At 41.8% G+C, this 19520-nt stretch overlaps 1 protein-coding gene across 1 annotated transcript in view; it reads left to right on the forward strand.

The window, feature by feature from the left end:
* ptprn2 (protein tyrosine phosphatase receptor type N2) overlaps positions 1–19520 on the forward strand; it is a 127880-nt gene that overhangs the window by 88142 nt on the left and 20218 nt on the right. Inside the window, exons 12-14 of the mRNA XM_086191534.1 lie at positions 11547–11762; positions 13701–13904; positions 18739–18886. Of these exons, the coding sequence (XP_086047660.1) occupies positions 11547–11762; positions 13701–13904; positions 18739–18886 (568 nt within the window). The remainder of the gene's footprint in view (positions 1–11546; positions 11763–13700; positions 13905–18738; positions 18887–19520) is intronic.

Below are 19520 nucleotides of genomic sequence, written 5' to 3' on the forward strand. Positions count from 1 at the left end.
TTTTTTTTCCACATTGAAAAATGTTGCATTTTCATTTTCAGTAGTTTCAATGTCATTTGACCTGAGTATTCCAAATCATCACCAGCTTGTACTACAACACTGAAAATGTAGGACACGTGTTTCAGGAGATTTTTTGTTGTTGTTGTAGTTTTCATTGTTGCTTTTTGTCCATACGATGCAAAATTTGGCATTTTTATTTTCAGTAGCTTCAATGTCATGTGACCTAGGGACTCCAAATCAGTTCACATTTGTAGTACTACACTGGAAATATAGGCCATACCTCTTTTTATTTCAATGATTGCCTCTTATATTTCACTTGTGAATTTTTCCTTTTGTCATGTTGTGCAAAATTGGATGTTTTCCTTTGTCAGTGGCTTCCATGCCATGTGGCCCAGGGACTCCGAATCAGTGCCAACTTTTAGTACTCAACAGAGGAAAATGGATATTTGTGAGTTGGCATTTTTAATTCATTACAAAATTGAGGAAATGAAAGGGCAACTGGGCACTTCCACCTTTAACTTTTCAAATTTTAACGCTAGAAAAAAAAAAGAACTTGTATTTGCCTTATTCTGATTTTGGGATTTTGTTGAGGGCAGCACGGTGGTGCAGTGGTCAGCACTGTTACCTCACAGCAAGGAGGTTCTGGTTTCGAGCCCCGGCTCGGGCACATGGTCTTTCTGTGTAGAGTCTGCATGTTCTCCCTGTTCCTGTGTGGGTTCTCTCTGGTACTCCAGCTTCCTCCACAGTCCAAAGACATCAAGAGGGGACGAGGCTGATTGATACTCTAAATTGACCGTAGGTGTGAGTGTGAGAGTGAATGGTTGTCTGTCTCTATGTGTTGGCCCTGTGATGGACTGGTGACCTGTCCAGGGTGAACCTCTCCTCTTGCCTGAAAGCTGTTGGGACAGGCTCCAGCCCCCCCCCCCCCCCCCCCCAACCCTTAACAGGATAAGCGGTAGAAAATGGATGGATGGATGATTTTGATGGAAAATTAACTCTTTAGACATCAATAGTCTGCACCATTGTACTATGCTGGAGCAGCAGTGTTTCAGATGTGGCCCTAGGTGTGGAGAGGACACATCCTTCTGAACCCACGAAGTCACTGTGTGCTCGCCGCTGAACACTTCTCTTTGTCCCTTCACTGTCAGTCTCAGTATCAGAGTTTCCCAGCCCACCAAGTCTCTTGTGACTGGGGTTTCAATTATGAATGCTACCTTTGACTACCTCTGTTATTCTGCGGCAGCCCACGTATCCCTGCCTGCCACCACTCATGTGTGACTTGATGTATTGTCTCACTGTTTTCCTCCCTTTCAAAATTAATTGCAGTTTTATCTCTCCCCAAGATAAAATAAGGCCTGCTGAGAACATAATAGTCTAAAAGTAGTGTGGATTCTATTCAAACAAAACAATTAAAACCTTGATGTTTTCCTTGCTGTTTTGACTGTGGATGTGTTGGATGAGATTTTCAGAGACAGTTGTATCTTTTTATACAAATAGAATGAAGCATCTCCTTCAATTACTTTGTGGATTGGTTTGTGTTTTCACAACCTGGACATGGCTATTTTATTAGGTGTGTAATGACTTCACCATGATGTCCTCAATCAAAAACTGTAATTAGCTCTTGAAAAATTCTTCTTGATTAATGCTAATCTGCGTCATAGTTCAAACATCCTCAGTGATATTGAGTTGATTTTGCTTCAGTTTGCAGATTTTAGCACCCTTTTGCTAACATAATGGATTTTAGCTTTTCATTATCCTTGACAGGCATATTGCTAACACTAGCAACTGCAGCTTTACCGTCAACTAAATCCAGATGGGAATTAAGGCTGCAGTTTATGCAAAGAAACACAAAAGGTTTCTTAATCAGCTTCACAAAATATAGCTGACAACTTTTACCAATAAAAGGGATTTAAAAAATACAAATCAGCTGGATTGAACCACCTGGCGAACCAATAACAACAACCTCATCATGGGATCATGAAAGCTGTCTTTATATTTAAGTAACACTGCTAATATCTCTGACCAGAATTAGGGAAAAATCATGTTCAGAGATAAAATAACATCAAGTATTTAAAATGAAATTGAGACAGTTGTTCTTCGTGCTGTGTTGCTCGACCCGAGCATGAGATAACTTCTGCACAATCATGGGGTAGCTCTGTGTTTTTGTCTGCGGTCAAAAAACAAAGGGCTTACTTTTATGATGTGTGTGTTCAATAATGTTGCATTATCTTACCCATTATCCTGGTCATATGCTTCTTCAGTATAGAAATATATCTGTACTAGATTGTCTATCATGATACAATATTCTGTGTGGCAGTAAAATGCAGCAGCATGAGGGTGTAAACATGCATTACTTTTAATGAGCTATAATGGATTTCTCTGAATGTTGTAAGAAATGTGGGATAATGCAACCTACTCAACTCAGGCAGATATATAAGTTGCAAAAGATTTTTTTTCATTTTAATGTGGAAATTTTGTAAATTAGGACCTTACGTAGAAACTAAATGTACTTATAAAAATTTGAGCTACGCATTTGGACAGGCAAGGACAAAGTCTGTTATCGCGATTGTTATGCACACTTTCACCAAAATTAATGCTGTTCCTTTTTTTTAACATTTCATGTCTTCCTCATGGGTCATCAGATAACTTTTTTCCTGAGACGTGCAACTGTATGTGCAGTAGAAAATCAACATTAAACGTATGGTACATGTTTGAGACTCCTTTTGTTGGGTTCATGCCTCTGGAAGACAGTGCCACTATTGGAGCTCCTGTTAGCTTAATTAGCTAACAAGAGGCGATAACATCTGCCAGCAAGTCATGCTTCTAGCCAAGAAAAATCAACACACTGCCTAGAAACAAGAGCCTTTGTCGGTTGACCTCACACTGAAATCACAAACCTGTTCTTTCAAAAATGGTGAATGTAAAAGCGTCTCTCAAAAAAAGAGAAAGCTTCACATGCATAGCAACAGTGAAGGTCACTGTGTTTAGCTGATTGCTTCAAATATCAAAAATAACAGTACGCACTGCACATGTCAAACCGTTTAAACAAGAATGTTTTACGTCGCCGTTTTCCTCGTAGATAACAACATCTTACAGATATGATATGATTTCCAACCTCGGGCTATGACGCCACAACACTTTCCTTTTTGAAGTGCACATTGTTGTGCATACGTGTGGGTTGCCTCTCTGCTTTAAATATAGTCAAGATGACAGGCATAGCATTTACCTTGATGTTTGGTGCTTTGAACTACTTGGCATGGGCATCGCCTTGGCTCGGATTCACGAGAGAGAGAGAGAGTGAGAGAGAGAGTGAGAAAAAAAGAGAGGTGTATTTGAACAAGTTCATCTGAAAATACCAGAATGACGTGACTGACACACACACAAGCTTTAAATGGTTCCTCTCTGAGCTTGTGATGAGCATGAGACAAAACAATTCAAGTAAAACCCAGAAATGGGACCTTTTTGTGTCTTTGAACAGCATCCATTAGGAAATACTGTTGCTCTCTCTCCTGCTAACATAAACACACACACACACACACACACACACACACACACACAAGGCATTTAAGACGTTTAACTCACTGTCAGGTTTTAAGTGACACTTAAGAGGGAGTTAAGATGGAAGAGCAGAGTGTCACCCTTTAGTTTTTATCTCTATACATGTCGTGTTTATGTCTAGAAGGCACAAATCCAATTGCAGGGAAAAAATAGCGACATTAAATCAATAAAACTTAGACAGTTTAAAATCAAACTTTAGCTTCAAATCAATGTTTGTAGCTATGTTGGGTGGGTTGCTTGGTAATAAATAGTAAGAGATAAGCATGCATCTTTCAAAGCATCAATAGTACAACAACAGCTGATGGATGTAGCGATACAAAAAAATCCACGCGTTTTGCATAAATTTGTATCTGCATTACTGTGTGAAGCTAAGCCTCCAACACCTTCCCCAAATGGAGCCTCAGCATCAGTCTTGCTCAGATATTATTATGAATAATTTATTGCACCCTGTTTCAAAGAGCCAAGCAGAATCCCCAACTATTTTTGGTGTAACATGTTGGTTAAGTTTGCAGGTACACATTGCAGCTGTTGGTTTCTTGTGCAGCACTTTAGTGAGCAGAGCTGTAAATGCCATTAGCTCCTCTCTGATACCATTAGAGTGTGATTGGAATGTGGACTGCCGGCTCAAGAGTGCAACATCCTTCCTCTGCAGGATGGTGTTTGCTCAAATATATTAGAATCTCTGAGTCCTGGTGACAGTGTCCATAAACCCTACAGGGATTGAATGTATTTTATCAGTAGAACCTCCTGTGAATCAGTCTGCACACACACGTGCATACTTGTTAACACACTCAGAAATGTGCAACCTGCAGGTGCAAGCAAACAACCAAGCAAGTTATTGTCTCCTGATCCCTTTTCTGAACGTGCATGAGCATCGATGCACGTGTCCGTACTGCCGGCTCAGGTACTTGATCCTGACATTTGTTTAACATTCATCATCCCTTCCACCCAGTGACATGGGGAAGTGCAGCATACCTCCTTCTGTCGTTGTTTAAACACGCTCGCCGCTTTTCCATCTTTTCTTTTTTTCCCTTTCTTATTAGAAATATGAAAGGTGTCATGGAGGCAAACACCAGAGCGGCTCATGAGAGGAGGACAGATAAGCCTTGCAGGTGACTGTTGGAACATGTGTTACCCCGAGGAAGTACTTACCGTCGGAACACACAGGCGTGACAGCGAATATCGCTAGTGACCATAAGACAGACTTGTTCCCCCATTTTGACTGCTGGTGGTTTTTTTTGTTTGTTTGTTTGGTTTTTTTTTTTTTTTTTTGGTGGGAGTGAATCGAAGCACATCAAACGTCCCTGGTGTGATAACCATTAGCACCGGCCTTGCTGGAAGATGTGACACGAGTTGTGAAATCGTACAGCGCCGTGCATTGTGATAGAAATGTGTGAAAATGTGTCCCTTTGCGCGGAGTTCAAGCGAAGGGAAACAAGTGCCAAAGTCAGGTTTTCCTTCAAAGAGCAGGTGAACAGAGTGTCTGGTTTTCTTCTTTGACTTCATCCACTCTGGTATCAGGGGAATATCCTCGTCTGAATGAGTGTGGATTTAGATATGGCTGACAGGTGGCTGACCAGGGTGTCATATATGAAAAAAGTGAGCAGGGCTTTCTTCCAGTTCACCAGAGAACAGGATAGATATGATGTGTATGGATTCTTTCCAGTAATAAAGCCTGTCCCTGGCTCTCAGGGTAAATCTCCCACCATGCATTACTCTTGTATCCTTCCTGAATTAGTGCCACCGCATGAACTGCAGAAAGAATTGTGCTTGAACCAAATGCTGCAAGATAAAAATGTACCCGTCGAATGGGTGGTCTGGTCTATTTTTGTGCCCTCTGGCAAGCAGAATAAAAACAGAATTGGGGTTTTGAATAATTGCTGATAACAAAATTAAGCAAGTGCACAAAGCATGACTTGAAAAGTGTCACTTTTCTGTCAGGGAGTTTACTGGTCTTTTTTTTTAAAGACATTAAGTTCTGCATATTTTGATGTGATATTACAATTTACAGCCTGGGACAATCTCAGCGTGGCAGCAGTAAGATGCACTCACACAATGTGTTTTCATGAAACATGCACAGTTTTTCATGCATAATCCTGCGAATGTCCAGCAATAAGACCGCGCCTGGAAAGCTCAGCTGTGGTAACCTCAAGGAGAACACAATATTTAAGCTAGATGGTAATACTGCAGTCTGGATAGGCACAAATAGAACTTGGCTGGTGTGGTTTGAAATTCCAATTTATTTAAAAAAATAAAAATAAAAAAAAAAGCTATAAATGACGTTCCATCCTTTTAGGAAAAACACCTGGAATTGTCACCTAGAAAAATGGCTACAGATGTACCAATGTCTCACTAAAACCACCCTGTTTTGTCACCAGAAAATTGTCTGCAAAAGTCTTGTTGTCTCGCTAAAAAACATCTGGTTTTGTTGCCAGGAAAACATCTGCAAATGTCAGGATGTCTGGCTAAAAACATCAGGTTTGGTCGCCAGAAAAACGTCTGCAAATGTCCTTTTGTCAAGCTAAAAATACCCAGTTTTGTTGCCAGAAAATGGCTGCAAATGTCCCAATGACAATAACGTGGTTTACATACAAATTATAGTACATTAATTTTTGTACGTACAAATATGAAGAGGTAACGAGAGCAGCCTGATTCACTATTCAATTATACACTTGTGTAAAAAGCATGTGGTATAATACAACAGCCCTGTAGTAAATCCTCCCTTTATGAGTTTGAGAATGATCAGGTCTTGCTGGGATGGTTCCAGAGAGGAGTTCATTTAGCTTGATGGTCATCTGTGGTTGTAAATCCTGATATTTAGTCCAACTCTACATGAAAACCCTTAAAGAAGGGAGGTTTTAGTGCTGGGTTGTTGTATTATACCTCATTAATTTAATACCTAATAAAATGGCATGTGAGTGTTCATAACGTTTAAGTTGTTGTTGTTTTTTTTAACGTCTGCTTCAAAAATGTGTTGAGTCAGTTAGTCCTGTTAGAGATTTTCTCCCCGCGAGCTGCCTGGTTGGCTCCCTGTTTGAAGGTGGGATGGCGTCCGACGCCACCGCGGACCCAGGCTGGACGGCGAGCTCGTTTTTGTTCTCCCCTTCACATTGCCAACTCCAGCTGTCACACAGAGGGACAATAGAGAAGAGGAGGGGGTGCTCTCTGAATGGAAAAAATAAACTGGAGAGCCCCCCCGTCACACAGTCCCCCCCACCACCACCTCCACCTTCCCCAAGACTCGTCATCTGCATTTGACAGGACCCCTGTTCTCCTCTCTTCACCGCCCCTTTTCTTTTTCTTTCTCCCTTTCTCTCCCTGTACTCTCCATAATCCTCCTTTCTCTCTCTCTCCCTGCTAAGTGCAGCTGTTGCTCTCCATTGGATCCCTTTTTTTTCAGACTGATTGCTAATTAGGATAGCGTTTTAGTGAGTTTTATCTTTAAAACTTGTTAAACTTGCAATTTTCCTCCCCTCCTTTTTTTTGTCCACTCCCTTTATTCCAGCACATCTTTCAGGGGGGTGCAAAGAAAAGATTTAGCCACTTATTCACAATTTTCAGACTGCACCAAATCTCCTGTGCAGCATTCATATAGTTTACAACTACTGTACTGTGCAGCAGCCTCTTATTATAGTGCTCACTTCAGCTTTGAATGCAAAAAGCCTACTTTGAAGAATAGACTGCCCCATCTCCCTTATTCTGCTCACATAACTGAATCCCTGGGAGAGGGAGCAGAGGAAAAGGAGAGCCTGAGAAAACAGCAATTCACACACCAAACACAGAGACCCCTAGTAGCTCAACAAATGAGTGACTAGCCCTATGTCCATTCATATCGCCCCTCGGCCCGCAAGCCTATTAGCCAGGCATCGCTCCTTGAACATTCACTGTCGACAACATGTGGAGGCATCGCTATAGCAACCAGTGGATATGACATGTGCAACGGACGGGGACTCCTGAGCTGCTGAATATAAGGAGGGGCTCAGCCTTAACTAAATGATCGCAAAAAAAAAAAAAAAAAACCAACCCCACCACCTCCCCATCTCTTTTCATTGGCACAGAGGCGCTGAAAGGACTCACTAGTAGGGCTTCTGCACATTCTTCCGAGGCTCGGAAAATCAGGCGGGCATATCCCACATTCTTCTCTCCTTTTCTTATTCTCTCCGACTCTCCCCCTGTTTTTTTCCTCTTCTTTTTCTTCATCTTCGTGTTGAAGCCGCGGTCTTTTGTTGGCGCTGCTGGGGGACGCATGAGACCCTTGCAGGGGAACTTTTTTTGGGGGGAGAAGCGGACTGACTGAGTGGGCGGCCGGGGACGCACAAGCAGGCGCTCCTTGGAGCTGCGGCGGGCATCAGTGGTTAGACAAGCTCTCTGGAATACAAGACGAAAGCTCCTCCGTTCGCTGCGAGGTGTGCGCTCTGCCCCGAAACATGGATTTAGGTAATTATTATCTTCTCTCTTTTTTGGCGTCCTTTTTTTTGTGTGGCGATATATGCAATGTGCAAAGTTCAAATGCGTAAAAATGCGCAATGGAGGTCCGGTCTTGAGCTGGTTTTCGTCTCCAGTGTGCATGAAAAATTGATTTGTGTGCAGAGTATTTTTAGGTTTTCGTGCATCTTCTTTTCTGATGCAAAGGGATGCAGATCGATGTGTATTTGGGCCAGAATTGGACAGCGAATATAGTGAATCTGTGAGTGCGCCGCGATGAATGAAGAGGAACTTGACGTGTTTGCTGGGAGCACATCTGGCTGCAGGGGACAAACTTTCTGTGCAGGTTCACGAGTTGGAGCTGCAGCTGGCAGGATGAAACTGCTCATCTCGCCCTGCTTGCATCTGTTAGACCATTTTAATTATGTTTCACCCAAAGATTTTACGCTGTTATCACACATTGAAATTGCAGCAGTTTCCCGGGTTTTTTTTTTTCTCCTTCTAATCTTCGAGTGTATTATATTTAACTTAGATTAGGAATGAAGTTTATTGTCGGGCTAGAAATATAAATGTATGTTGGAGTGTATGGTCATATGTCTGGCAAAACCGAATTGTTTTGTTTGCTTCTCTTTGAAATTAATTACATTTACCAAGTGTTCTTGAATCTTTAAAAAGCCAAACGTTTTCCACATGGATTGCACTTGCAAAATTCAAGAGCACTGGGAGTGTCTAAATCTTAAAATTGCACGATTTAAAAAGGTAACAAGGCAAAAAAATTTCGCACATCTTTTTAAAAAAAAATTATTATCATAGTCACATTTTATGACAAGGAAACTGCTTTAAACGTCGCCTCTTTTCGGGGTTAAATCTGCAATTGTACCTGATTTCTTTCTTTCTTTCTGTTTTTGAATGTTGATTTAGGCCTGGTGAGTTTTGTCAGTTGTGTGTTTGAAAGGATTTCCCCCTTGTACGTCTTAAAGGTATTGTGATGTGGGTGAATGGATAGCCAGCCGCCCCTACAACACCTCTCTGCCTGACCTTTCCTCTAACATTTGAATAATCCAAAGCACCGAAATCCATCTGCCCCTTGTCTCCTCTCAGATTGGCTAATTCAACAGACCGGGGGTAGCTAGTATGAATAGAGGAGAGAAACAGAGGGGGAAAGTCTATACTACAGAGGCAGAGTAATAACCTCCATCAGTCTGGATGTATATACTCACTGGAGACATGAATTTAAATGTTGAATAGGACTGAGAAGGGGTTCATAAAAATTCCTTTTGCAAGTCAATTCTGATAAGACGACCAGAATTTAAAGTAGATAAATACTAAATTTAAAAAAAAAAAATCTTTATTCCGTACAAATTTGACATGCCGATCTTAAATCTCAGACAGGAGGTCTGCAATAACATCATATTAAAATCCTATTAAATGATCTTTATTGCATTTTTGTGATGAAAATAATCAGATTTATTTCGGTTTTATTTAAAGATGTATTACCATTAATTTCAGTAAAAATAAAAACTGGCAGAATTTTTTTTTCACTCCCATGACGTTTTGAAGTCTATTTGAATCAGATTATTTTAAAAGGAAGGTTTAGATTATATTAAATTAATACGAGTATAAAGAGTATCTCTCAAGGCCTACGAAGGCAAAACCTCACATTTCCCTGTGGCTCCTTTTTTTTTCCTCTTGCTCCTTCTTTTTGTGGCGTTCTTCCTGCAAACATCACAATACAATTAGCTCCTTCAGACACTTTTATTAGCCTGTTTGTTCCCATTTTATCTATTCTAATATTTACAACTGTAGCCACAGATGGTGGAGGCCGACATTTTTTTTGATTCACTTGATTAGACACGCGCTCGTGTGTGTGTGTGTGTGTGTGTGTGTGTGTGTGTGTGTGTGTGTGTGTGTGTGTGTGTGTGTGTGTGTGTGTGTGTGTGTGTGTGTTCAAAGGGAATAGCTTGGGGTTGTCAGTACTGGAAATAGACTGTAGCAGGTTTGAACCAGTTGGTCTGTAGGAGGCAACAGTCTTGAACCGAGCGTTGTTGTGTCTGCTGGTATTAAATATGCTGAAGGTTTTTTTTTTTCCCCAGGAGCTCTACTGTCTCTCTGTGATTACGTCTGAGGGGATCACACCAACTCAGATCATTTGCATTCTCAACAAGCTCTCCAACAACTCAATCTCAGTGTCACTCCTGCTAACTGTATGTTCATGTGATCACCAGATGAGTCGTTGCATTGAGGCCATTCCTCTCCCCCTGTACTCACATATAAGACTCTTCAAAACTCCCAGTTGTTTCTAACCTCTTAATGGTTGATTGAAACGACATGCTTGAACCACAGCAATTGCAATCAGAAGAAACTGTCGCCGGGGCCCATACACTAATCGAAGAGACCTGAACATCCACACAACCACTAAAACATTGGCAATTACGAGCCACAAGGTCAAACCACATTGTTACTGGTCTGAGGTGAAGTGTCTTGTTTTGAAAATGGTATAACAAGATGTAGCCATCCTTCAGCCGCCCCATTAGACCCCTCAGGCTAAATGTCAGAGCGCTGCCCCCCCCCCCCCCCCCCCACATGTTGTAGATTTGATTCACTCCAGCCATCAATCTTTCAATATTGCATGCAGGTAATTAGGAGGCTCCTGATGCATTTGTTCACTGTTATTGATATCGCCCTTTGACAGATGTATAGCTATTGGTTTGTGTGTGTGTGCGAGCGTGCGCGGACCAAAAAATATGACAAGTTCCGTACTTATATACAGAACTAAATTGTATGCAGTCAGCAAAGAAAATCTATAACATTTCATGTATCATTAATTATCCCTCCCAATTACTGCTTCTAATTATCGCTGTTATGCTGCTAAATATTCTGTATCAGTGAGGCCTATTGGGAATTTATCATTATAGTAAATGGCCATGAGTGGACCAATTATCAACACCAGTTCCTGAACCTGCAATCTCTTACGTGATATTGCAGCACATTAAAACATGTCTGTGTACTGAGGACGTGTCTTTCTGCATGTTCTGAAAAGGCTTTTTGTCATAATTTGGATGTCTGAAGGTCCAGTCTGTGTCTTTCCTGTCTTGCTAGCCATTAGCAGTATATGGCTTGGGCCTGAGCCTAATCCTGCCAAACTCAGGACCAGAGGAGCTAATTAAGCACAAGCTTTTAGTATCCCAACCTCTTGTAACTGCACAGCGCCAGCCCGCCCCAGACTAGCACTAAATGGGATTGTAAATATCTATAGTGGGGCACCGTGTGGAGGGCAGGGGCTGGTAATTGTGTGAATGCATATAATAAGTTATAGCTGACTAATGAGTGGGGCTGGTCAGACAGTGGTGGTGGGTGAGGATGCTTGCAGCGTTGTTGCACCAACATTTTTTTCATTGGAAAGTCAAGACGAGCCTTCAAGCGGAAATTGATGCACTGCAGACTTGATATGGCACTCGCTGTAAATCAAAAATGACTTCATCAATCAGGCGAGAGACAGAGTATCATCCTTTACTGTTCTGACAGTGTGTTACCCCTCTCTTGTTTGTGTGTGTGTCCTCCAGAGGGGCAGCCTGACCCAGATCCCTGTGGTGAAGGAGACCAGGGTGGAGTCGGGCCAGTTCGTGCTGCTCTCCGTCCTCTGCATGCTCTTCATCCTGGTGGCGCTGGCAGTGTCTGCCACGTTCTTCTGTGTGCGCCAGCGTTCCCACCTCCGCATGAAAGAGAAGCTGGCCAGCTTGGGGACTGACACCAATACTGATGCCACCGCAACCTATCAGGTTAGACCAGCCTACTCGCCGTTAGCCAATCAGGAGCTAGAACTCTTAACCTGTGCTCTGCCATTGGACGAACAAACGCTCACATTGGTTTATTGGAGTGATTTTCTTCTTGCTCTAATTATTTTTGGCTGTTAGCGACTTCTGATTAGTGTCTTTGTGTACTTGAGATGTCTCTTTTTGGGTTTCTTTCACAATTCTTGTGTTCTTCATGCATTTTCTCGCTGCTCTGATAGATAGCCACTGAATTCAATTATTCAATGCTCACCCTAGCCTGAATCCTCTGTGTTTGTGTGTGTGCGCGTGTGTGTGTGTGTGTGTGTGTGTGTGTGAGAGAGAGAGAGAGAGAGAGAGAGAGAGAGAGTGAGAGAGAAAGACAGGGAACACGCCGTCACTGTGACCTATTCCCTCCGTTCCTCCAGGGCCACGGGCAGTCTGGGCTGTATTGATTTTCAGTGTTGGGGCTCAGCTGTGCCCAGTGTGGCACTCAGAACACATTTATCTGCATGTCGAGTTAACATTTTCAATATTTAATCAGGTTTTCACAGGGTTGCTTTGAAAGCGGAGGGGTGTTGTGGTGTCATAATGGCCACAGAGAATCGAAAATGGGGATGAATCTCCCTGTGATGAGTTTTTCTTAAATATTAAAACGTCAGTTACATTTTTTACGGTGTCTTTAGGGATGGGTTAACTGCATTGTCAGTGTCCTCTCCATGTTTGAAAGACACTGTGTTAGGTGGCAGCAAACTCGACGTTGCTTCCTTTTGGTTTGTTTGATTTTCTGCAAAGAGGGAGGCTGCAGGCAAACACTAATCCCACAACCTGTGCTTTTCTCCGGGCCTTGCGCGTCTCTCCTCTGGCCCTCTCTGGAGCTCCCTGTCTTCTTCTGGGATGACTTCTGGGCTCCACCGCAGCACAGAGATGCAGAGGTGTTGAGAAGTAGAATGAATTATGAGGTGGACTTGGATATTGCCCCAAGGCCAAGGCCCAGGGCACCGCTTCATGGCTCTAATCATTAAAGTCTGATGGCGGGAAAGCTGATCCAAGACCAGGGCTTAGCAGGCCCTGCACCCCTGAGGGAAATATCACAATGATAGATCACGAGATAGTATGTGCTTTCACAAGGCATTTTTTCCGGCCTGCCTCACCCTCACTGTTATTAATCGAGTATGGAAATTAATTCTGTGGAAATGACTGGGTTTGTCTCCTCAAACCAAACATGATGAGGCTAGAAAACATACAAGTGTGTGAATGCTGGCATGCATGTCTTCCATACGCAGAAGACGAGAGAATACAGTTTTTTGGTTTTTTTAAAAAAGCTATATTTTATTATTGTATGATGGGATAATGCCTAGTGGTTTTACTGCAGTGAGGTGTGATTCGGGAAAGGCTGAGTCACTTGGAAGTCTTTGTAGCAGTGTGGGAAACCTGGAGATGTCAATCAAAATAAAGTACAATCTTCACTGGTTATTTTAAAACTGTTTTGTTTAAGGAAATTGTCTCATTATTTGTTTTGTAAGATTTAAGTTTATTGAGTGTGTGGTGGTTTTGCTGTAAATTATGTGGGGTTTTTTTTTTTGCCCCTTGTCTTAAACGATGACAACAGAGGCCTGTGTGTCAGCCAGGTGTGACATAGTGAATTTATTCTGTAAATCGTCTCGAGTTCCTCAGCCATGTATTTTTGTCATAATTAGTATAAGCTCCATAATCCACGAGGATAAGCCATTAATCTACAGAGAAGTGAGAACAGATCAAGTCAACCAAGATACAGGATTTTACAAGGAGCATTTAAGGAACTCAACCCCCAACAGCAGGGATGAGCATATAACATAAATAAAACTATTGTTACGTGGCTGAACAGGAGATAAATGCAGGAGATCTATCGAGGAGCCTGTGTGTGACATGACGCAGGACATCACCATCATCTCCTGTCATTTCTAGGAGCTGTGTCGCCAGCGTATGGCGATCCGGACATCAGAGCGTGTCGAGCGGCCAGAGACGCTCCGTCACTCACGTCTCAACAGTGTGTCGTCCCAGTTCAGTGACGGCCCTGCTGCCAGTCCGTCCACCCGCAGCAGCACCTCCTCCTGGTGTGAGGAGCCAGTGCCGTCCAACATGGATATCTCCACTGGTCACATGATACTGGTGAGGAACACAAAAACAATGTGTGTGATTGACGAATAGGCAAATGAGGCGAGGATGTGAATAAATGGCATCTGGTTGGAGGTGGGGTTTCTTTTTCGGGCCCTCAGAGAGCATTTGTGGTTCTAAGCATCCGACATAAAAATGACCACGTGTCCCTACGCTATGCAGTGTCAACACAAATGTATACGGAAATAATATTTTTAAACAAAATCTGTTTATGAAGTCAGATGTCACACTTTGAGTCCAAGGTTTACTAATTTAATTCCATAAAAGTAGTTAGAAAAGAAGCAGAGAGGCTGAAACAATTAGCTGAACACAAGCAGCTGATTGGTTAACTCATACACTTTATGGCTGACATTGTGAGCTTAAATAGCATTGGAAATACTGGGCTAAAAATAATGGTCAACCATTCAAAGGTTAGCCAACCATGATAAAATCAGCTTAGATATTTTTTATGTTTTCAAAAATGGTGAATTTGTGAGCTAAAAATAGTTAGCTGTCGTTAGCCCAATTTATGAACCAGTACTTTAATGACATAATTAACCGAAATAGTGTGATTAAAGTCTTGGGGAAATACATTGAAATAGTAAGCTAATAATAATGAATATGTGGGTGGTCATACACGAGCTTGGTTGATTAAGCTAAACGGAACTAGCTTGATAATTTAAAAATGTGTAGCAGTAAGCTAGCTTGGGTAATAGTAACCTAGCTACAGTAACCTAGCTACAAATGCTTTCAAGATAAAATGGGGGTGAAACAAAAATATGTAGGATAGGTTAAAATGCTAAACCTAAAGATAAACAAGTGAAATGAAATTTTAAAAAATGTTGGCTAACAGTATGCTGTAAAGCAGTTGAAATAGTCCTGCTGTACTCAGTAGCACAACAACCTAAACATTGTCATGTTGCTGGTTGGATAGTGTCACGTGGCGTCATGTTCATGTTTGCTTGGGGCGTTCGAGGGGGGTCCGTCCTGGAAAGGTTGGAACTATTCTGATGTTTTACGAGAGCTCACTTTATATTCTTTAAAAAAAAAAAAAAAAAAACCCATCCTGCATCTATTACGGTGCTGAAAACCAACAGAATGATTTGTCTCTGTTAATCTATTTGGATGTGTCTCTCTCATTCCTCGCTCACCTCTTTCCCTTCACGACTCTGCTATCTTTGTTTTTTGAACCATCACTCTTCCCACTCTTTTCCCCTTCTTTCTTTATCTTGGCTCATTTTTTACCCCACCAACTTTTTATTTCCCTGCCTTTACTTTGTCATTTTTCTCTCTTTATCATTCCGTCCTGCTTCTCTGTCGCTCCCACTGCTGCAGCAAAATAAGACAGACATTGTTTTGCATGATGAGAGCTGCTGAAAAGTGAAATATCATTATACATATGATTGTCATTTGGATGTTTTATAATTTTCTCTCTTTTTTTTCTGTTCGAAAAAGCTTTTGCTTTCACTCTTGAACACACAATGGATTGTTTTAATTTTGCACAACTTTCGCTTCATTCATTTGAGACAAGCTTGATAAAAGAGATGGATAGATGCCTTGCAGTGTTTCCATTAATGGAGAGAGCATTCATCACACTGCACGTCTAGCTTTTATATTGGGAGGCTGTAATGAATGAGAGTGAATCTGAGTAATGCCTTGTATTGGTGGTAATAGATGGGTTTTGTTGCACTCGTCAAAGCTTGTTTGTGAAGCCCCTTTTGAAAACATTGACAATAGAAAAGTATTTAGCCCTGGAATAACAAAGGAGGCACTGTGAATAATTTCTAGGAGCTGTTATTATTAGCCCTCGTTTCTCCACCGCAGCAATATAGGCATTACAATGTAGAAAGGTAAAACACACAGGGGCCTTCACTTCTCTTTCAAGCCATGATTGACATGGAGATGTCCTATAGGGGTTCTTCTTTAAAATTCCACCGCCATCTCACACGAAACCATGTGTGAGATTGCCTTGTTATCACTGATCTCAGACCTATATTTTCCCATCTCTGCTCTCCTCTCCTCTCATCTCCCCTCGCTCGCTCTTTGGAGCTCACACCGTGTGGAGAAGGATGATGAATACCCGACTTTCCAAAGCGCACATGCTGGAGGTCCTTTTTTGAGGCCCGTCACACACTCACACGCGCATACACACCAACTCTTACACACACACACACACACACACACACACACACACACACACACACACACACACGCATAGGCTATGCAACAGCAAGACTTTGGTGCTGTCAGGATAAAAGAACTGCAATATTGCGCCCCCACCTCATGACTTCAAAAAAATCTTGCATAACGACTTCTCACTTTAAAACTGAAATCAGATGCCTCAGTGTGCTGAGTCATCTGCCGTGTTTTGCAGAGCTTTGACACACCTCTGCTGTCTTATATTTCTCCTCTCCTCAACTGGAAAACCTTACCTAATAAATCATTAAAAATGTCAAAAATGATGAAAACATATGTTGTGTGTAGCTGTATTTCTGGGCTTGTTGCTGCAGTTTCAGCACCATGGACAGCACTCAAAACATGCAAAATAATCCTGTACCTGTGTTTTCCTATTGTCCACAAACAGGGTCAAAATGTTGATACAGTTGCTGTTGTTGTAATGTCCCCTCGGCTTAATCACCTCTCCCTTTAAAAAGAAAAGAAAAATCCATAATCATGTAGCTTGAAGCACTTTTTCATAATGATGAATAGTTATTGTTGCTTTTTTTTTTTCTCTAGGTTGAATTATTAGAGAGAAAAATAGACCCAGGCAAAGGAAAATAACCACATGCATGAACAGCACTGAGTGATTTTTACTCACAAATTTAATAATAAAAAAAAGTACAGCAAAACAATGTGCTCTTTTTAATTTAATTTGGTTATCACGCAAACGCTCATATGAATACCTTTTTCCACTTCTCGTCACGATTTATCATATCATAAAGCTCTCTGTTCAAACTGTTTGTTTTAATTTGACAGCAGAGCTTGACAGTAATGTGTTACCTGTTGTGTCTGGCTCTCTCGCTTGTTCCTTCATCCTGATTTCACCCAGCACCCTCTGCTGCCGAGGAGACTGCTTAGGAAGGATTAGACATTGTTTCCCTGACACCCAGGCCTCCCATCCCAACCCTCTGATTGGCAGACATAATCCCCCCATTCACTAAACCTTCGTTACCCTGTCTCTGGAATACGCCATGGTCCGCTGCCTCCCCCTAGAAACAGGAGGGCTTGATAAGGGGCTGCTGGCTGCATCGCATTAAGCTGCGAAAATATGAATTTGGAATGCAATCGATTCAGGGCATCGTTTGAATAGAATGGGATGCAATTCAGAGTGGACGTATCAAGTACATGGAGATGTAATATTGGTAAGGGAGGTGGAATGTTGTCAGGCTGGCAAGCAGAGAGTACTTGTGCAGGGTGACAAGAGCATCGTGGTGACAGGCTCTGTCAAGTGCCCATAATGGCATGCTGTCATTTTCCTGGGAAGACAGAGATGTGTGTTTGCGTAGGCGATGCACAACAACACAGATGCAAATACATGTGTGTGTCGCCTGGTTTTAGAACTGACATTTCCTGGATTTTCCTTAAGAATTTTTTCTTTTTAAATTTTGCATTAAATTAAAAGTTCGTGGTAGTTCAAAGTATAAATCAATATTTTAGAAATGACAGAGGGAACATGTTGTGCTCTCATTATGCAGCTTCATTATCTGTTCTCATTGTGGATTTGGAGACATCAGTGGAACCTTTGGAACTCAAACAATAAACTTTGATTTCCATCATTAGTTTGATTTGAAATGCTCTTAAAATTTGTGTGCATGCAAGAGAGGTCACGAAGCATCAAAGGGTAATTGCCTATTATAGATTGGACAAGCTTATTTGTGATTGTCATCTAGTAAGAATCCTGCAAAGATTTGGATTTAGCTTTTTGAGTGAATGAGTCAAATGTAACACTGAAGTGTCACCTCAGCTGCTCAGCCTACCTACACTGCCTTTAATATGGGATAAAACCCAACACATCTGGGTATCACTTTCATTGTATTAGCCAGCTGATCCCTGACATCAGTTTATGAGTCTGTAATCTTCTGCCTCACACAATAGCGGACTAAACCATTTAACCCCGTCGGGAGGGGAGCCATGATACAGGACAGAAAGCGAAACACGGCACGCACTAAAAAAAAAAAAAAGAGAGAGAGAGAGACTTGTCTTGCCAGCTACAGCCTCTAAGCTCCCTAAGACTTGCCCTGATTTGGGAGAATACAGGCACACACACACACACACACACGCGTGCGCGCGCTTCTCCCCGTCCCCCTTCTCTTTTTCCATCTTTGTCTCTCTAGCGAATTCAATTTTGTCCTCTCCAAGCGACAGCTTAAATGCAGACAATCTTATCAGTGGCTGTGCAAGCAGTGAGGGACGAGATTGAAACACCCCTGAAGTATTTCCAGTGCAGACAAACCTTTCACGAGTCTTAATTGTGGATTTTTTTTCCCCTTTTCAGTCAAACACACAAAAGACGCAAACATTAGCACACCTTCCCCACCTGCATCTTCTGCAGTCTCCTCCCTGCTCAGTTGTTAGGCTACACAGCTGCTTAGGACAGTAATGTTTCATGACACCTCATCATAGCTTTGAAAGAGAAGTGGTTGTCAAGGGTTAACTATTATTTACTGGCTGACAACAACAATAAAGCATCTCCAACCAGCTCCCCTATAGTAAAGATGAATTGTTTTCTTGTTCGATAAATCCAAATTACCATACAGAAAAAAAGACTGAATTTAGTTGAAAAAATCCAATGTTGTTATATATTTTTTCATGTGAAATAGCAGCTAAGTTGTCGTCTGCTTTCCTTCAGTCATACATGGAGGACCACTTAAAGAACAAGAACCGTCTGGAGCGGGAGTGGGAGGCCTTGTGCTCCTACCAGGCTGAGCCCGGCGCCTGCAGCGTTGGTCAGAACGAGCAGAACTCCAAGAGGAACCGCTCAGACGCTGTGATCGTATGTGAGTACATTCAGATTTATTTTTATCTGGTACTTTCTTATGACAATCAACTTAGTGACAAGGCCAGAACAACGCTGCAAAGATGAATAGGTTCCAGGGAAGAATGCTTTTATTAACCATTACCCAACATTTAGAAAATGCATTTGCAATAAAAATGAAATTCTTCAAAAAAATTGACTTGTTCTCAAAATTTATTTAGTAGTGCTAGCTAGGATGCTGTCACTGCTCCATTCTTTTGGTGCAGTTTCACTTTATCTAATATTCTCCACCCTCTACAACAAAGAAAAAGCCCTTGAACACATTTGAGTAATATTACTTGTAGTTGTGGTTGGCCTTGATAAGAAATAATGTTATTAAAGTCCATTTTAGCTATTCAGTTGGCAAAATTATGGATTAATTTGGCAATGTTTACAGTTGCATACAAGTAAACTGCATGAGATTATCATGAGCTCAGAGTATCATGACCGTAGACCACCTATAACATGGATTGAAATGGGCAATACAGTGTTACCTCATTCAATGATTCTCTCTCTCTCTCACACACACATGCACGCACGCACGCACACACAGAACGATGATGGGGGCTGTGGGAAGTGAGCAATCCTTTAGTTTTTAGACGGCCACTCTATCTTCA

This window comes from Aulostomus chinensis, chromosome 21 (assembly GCF_037954235.1).
Source record: "Aulostomus chinensis isolate RoL2024-O1b breed Wild chromosome 21, RoL_Achi_v1.0, whole genome shotgun sequence".
In the NCBI taxonomy this organism is placed as follows: Eukaryota; Metazoa; Chordata; class Actinopteri; order Syngnathiformes; family Aulostomidae; genus Aulostomus; species Aulostomus chinensis.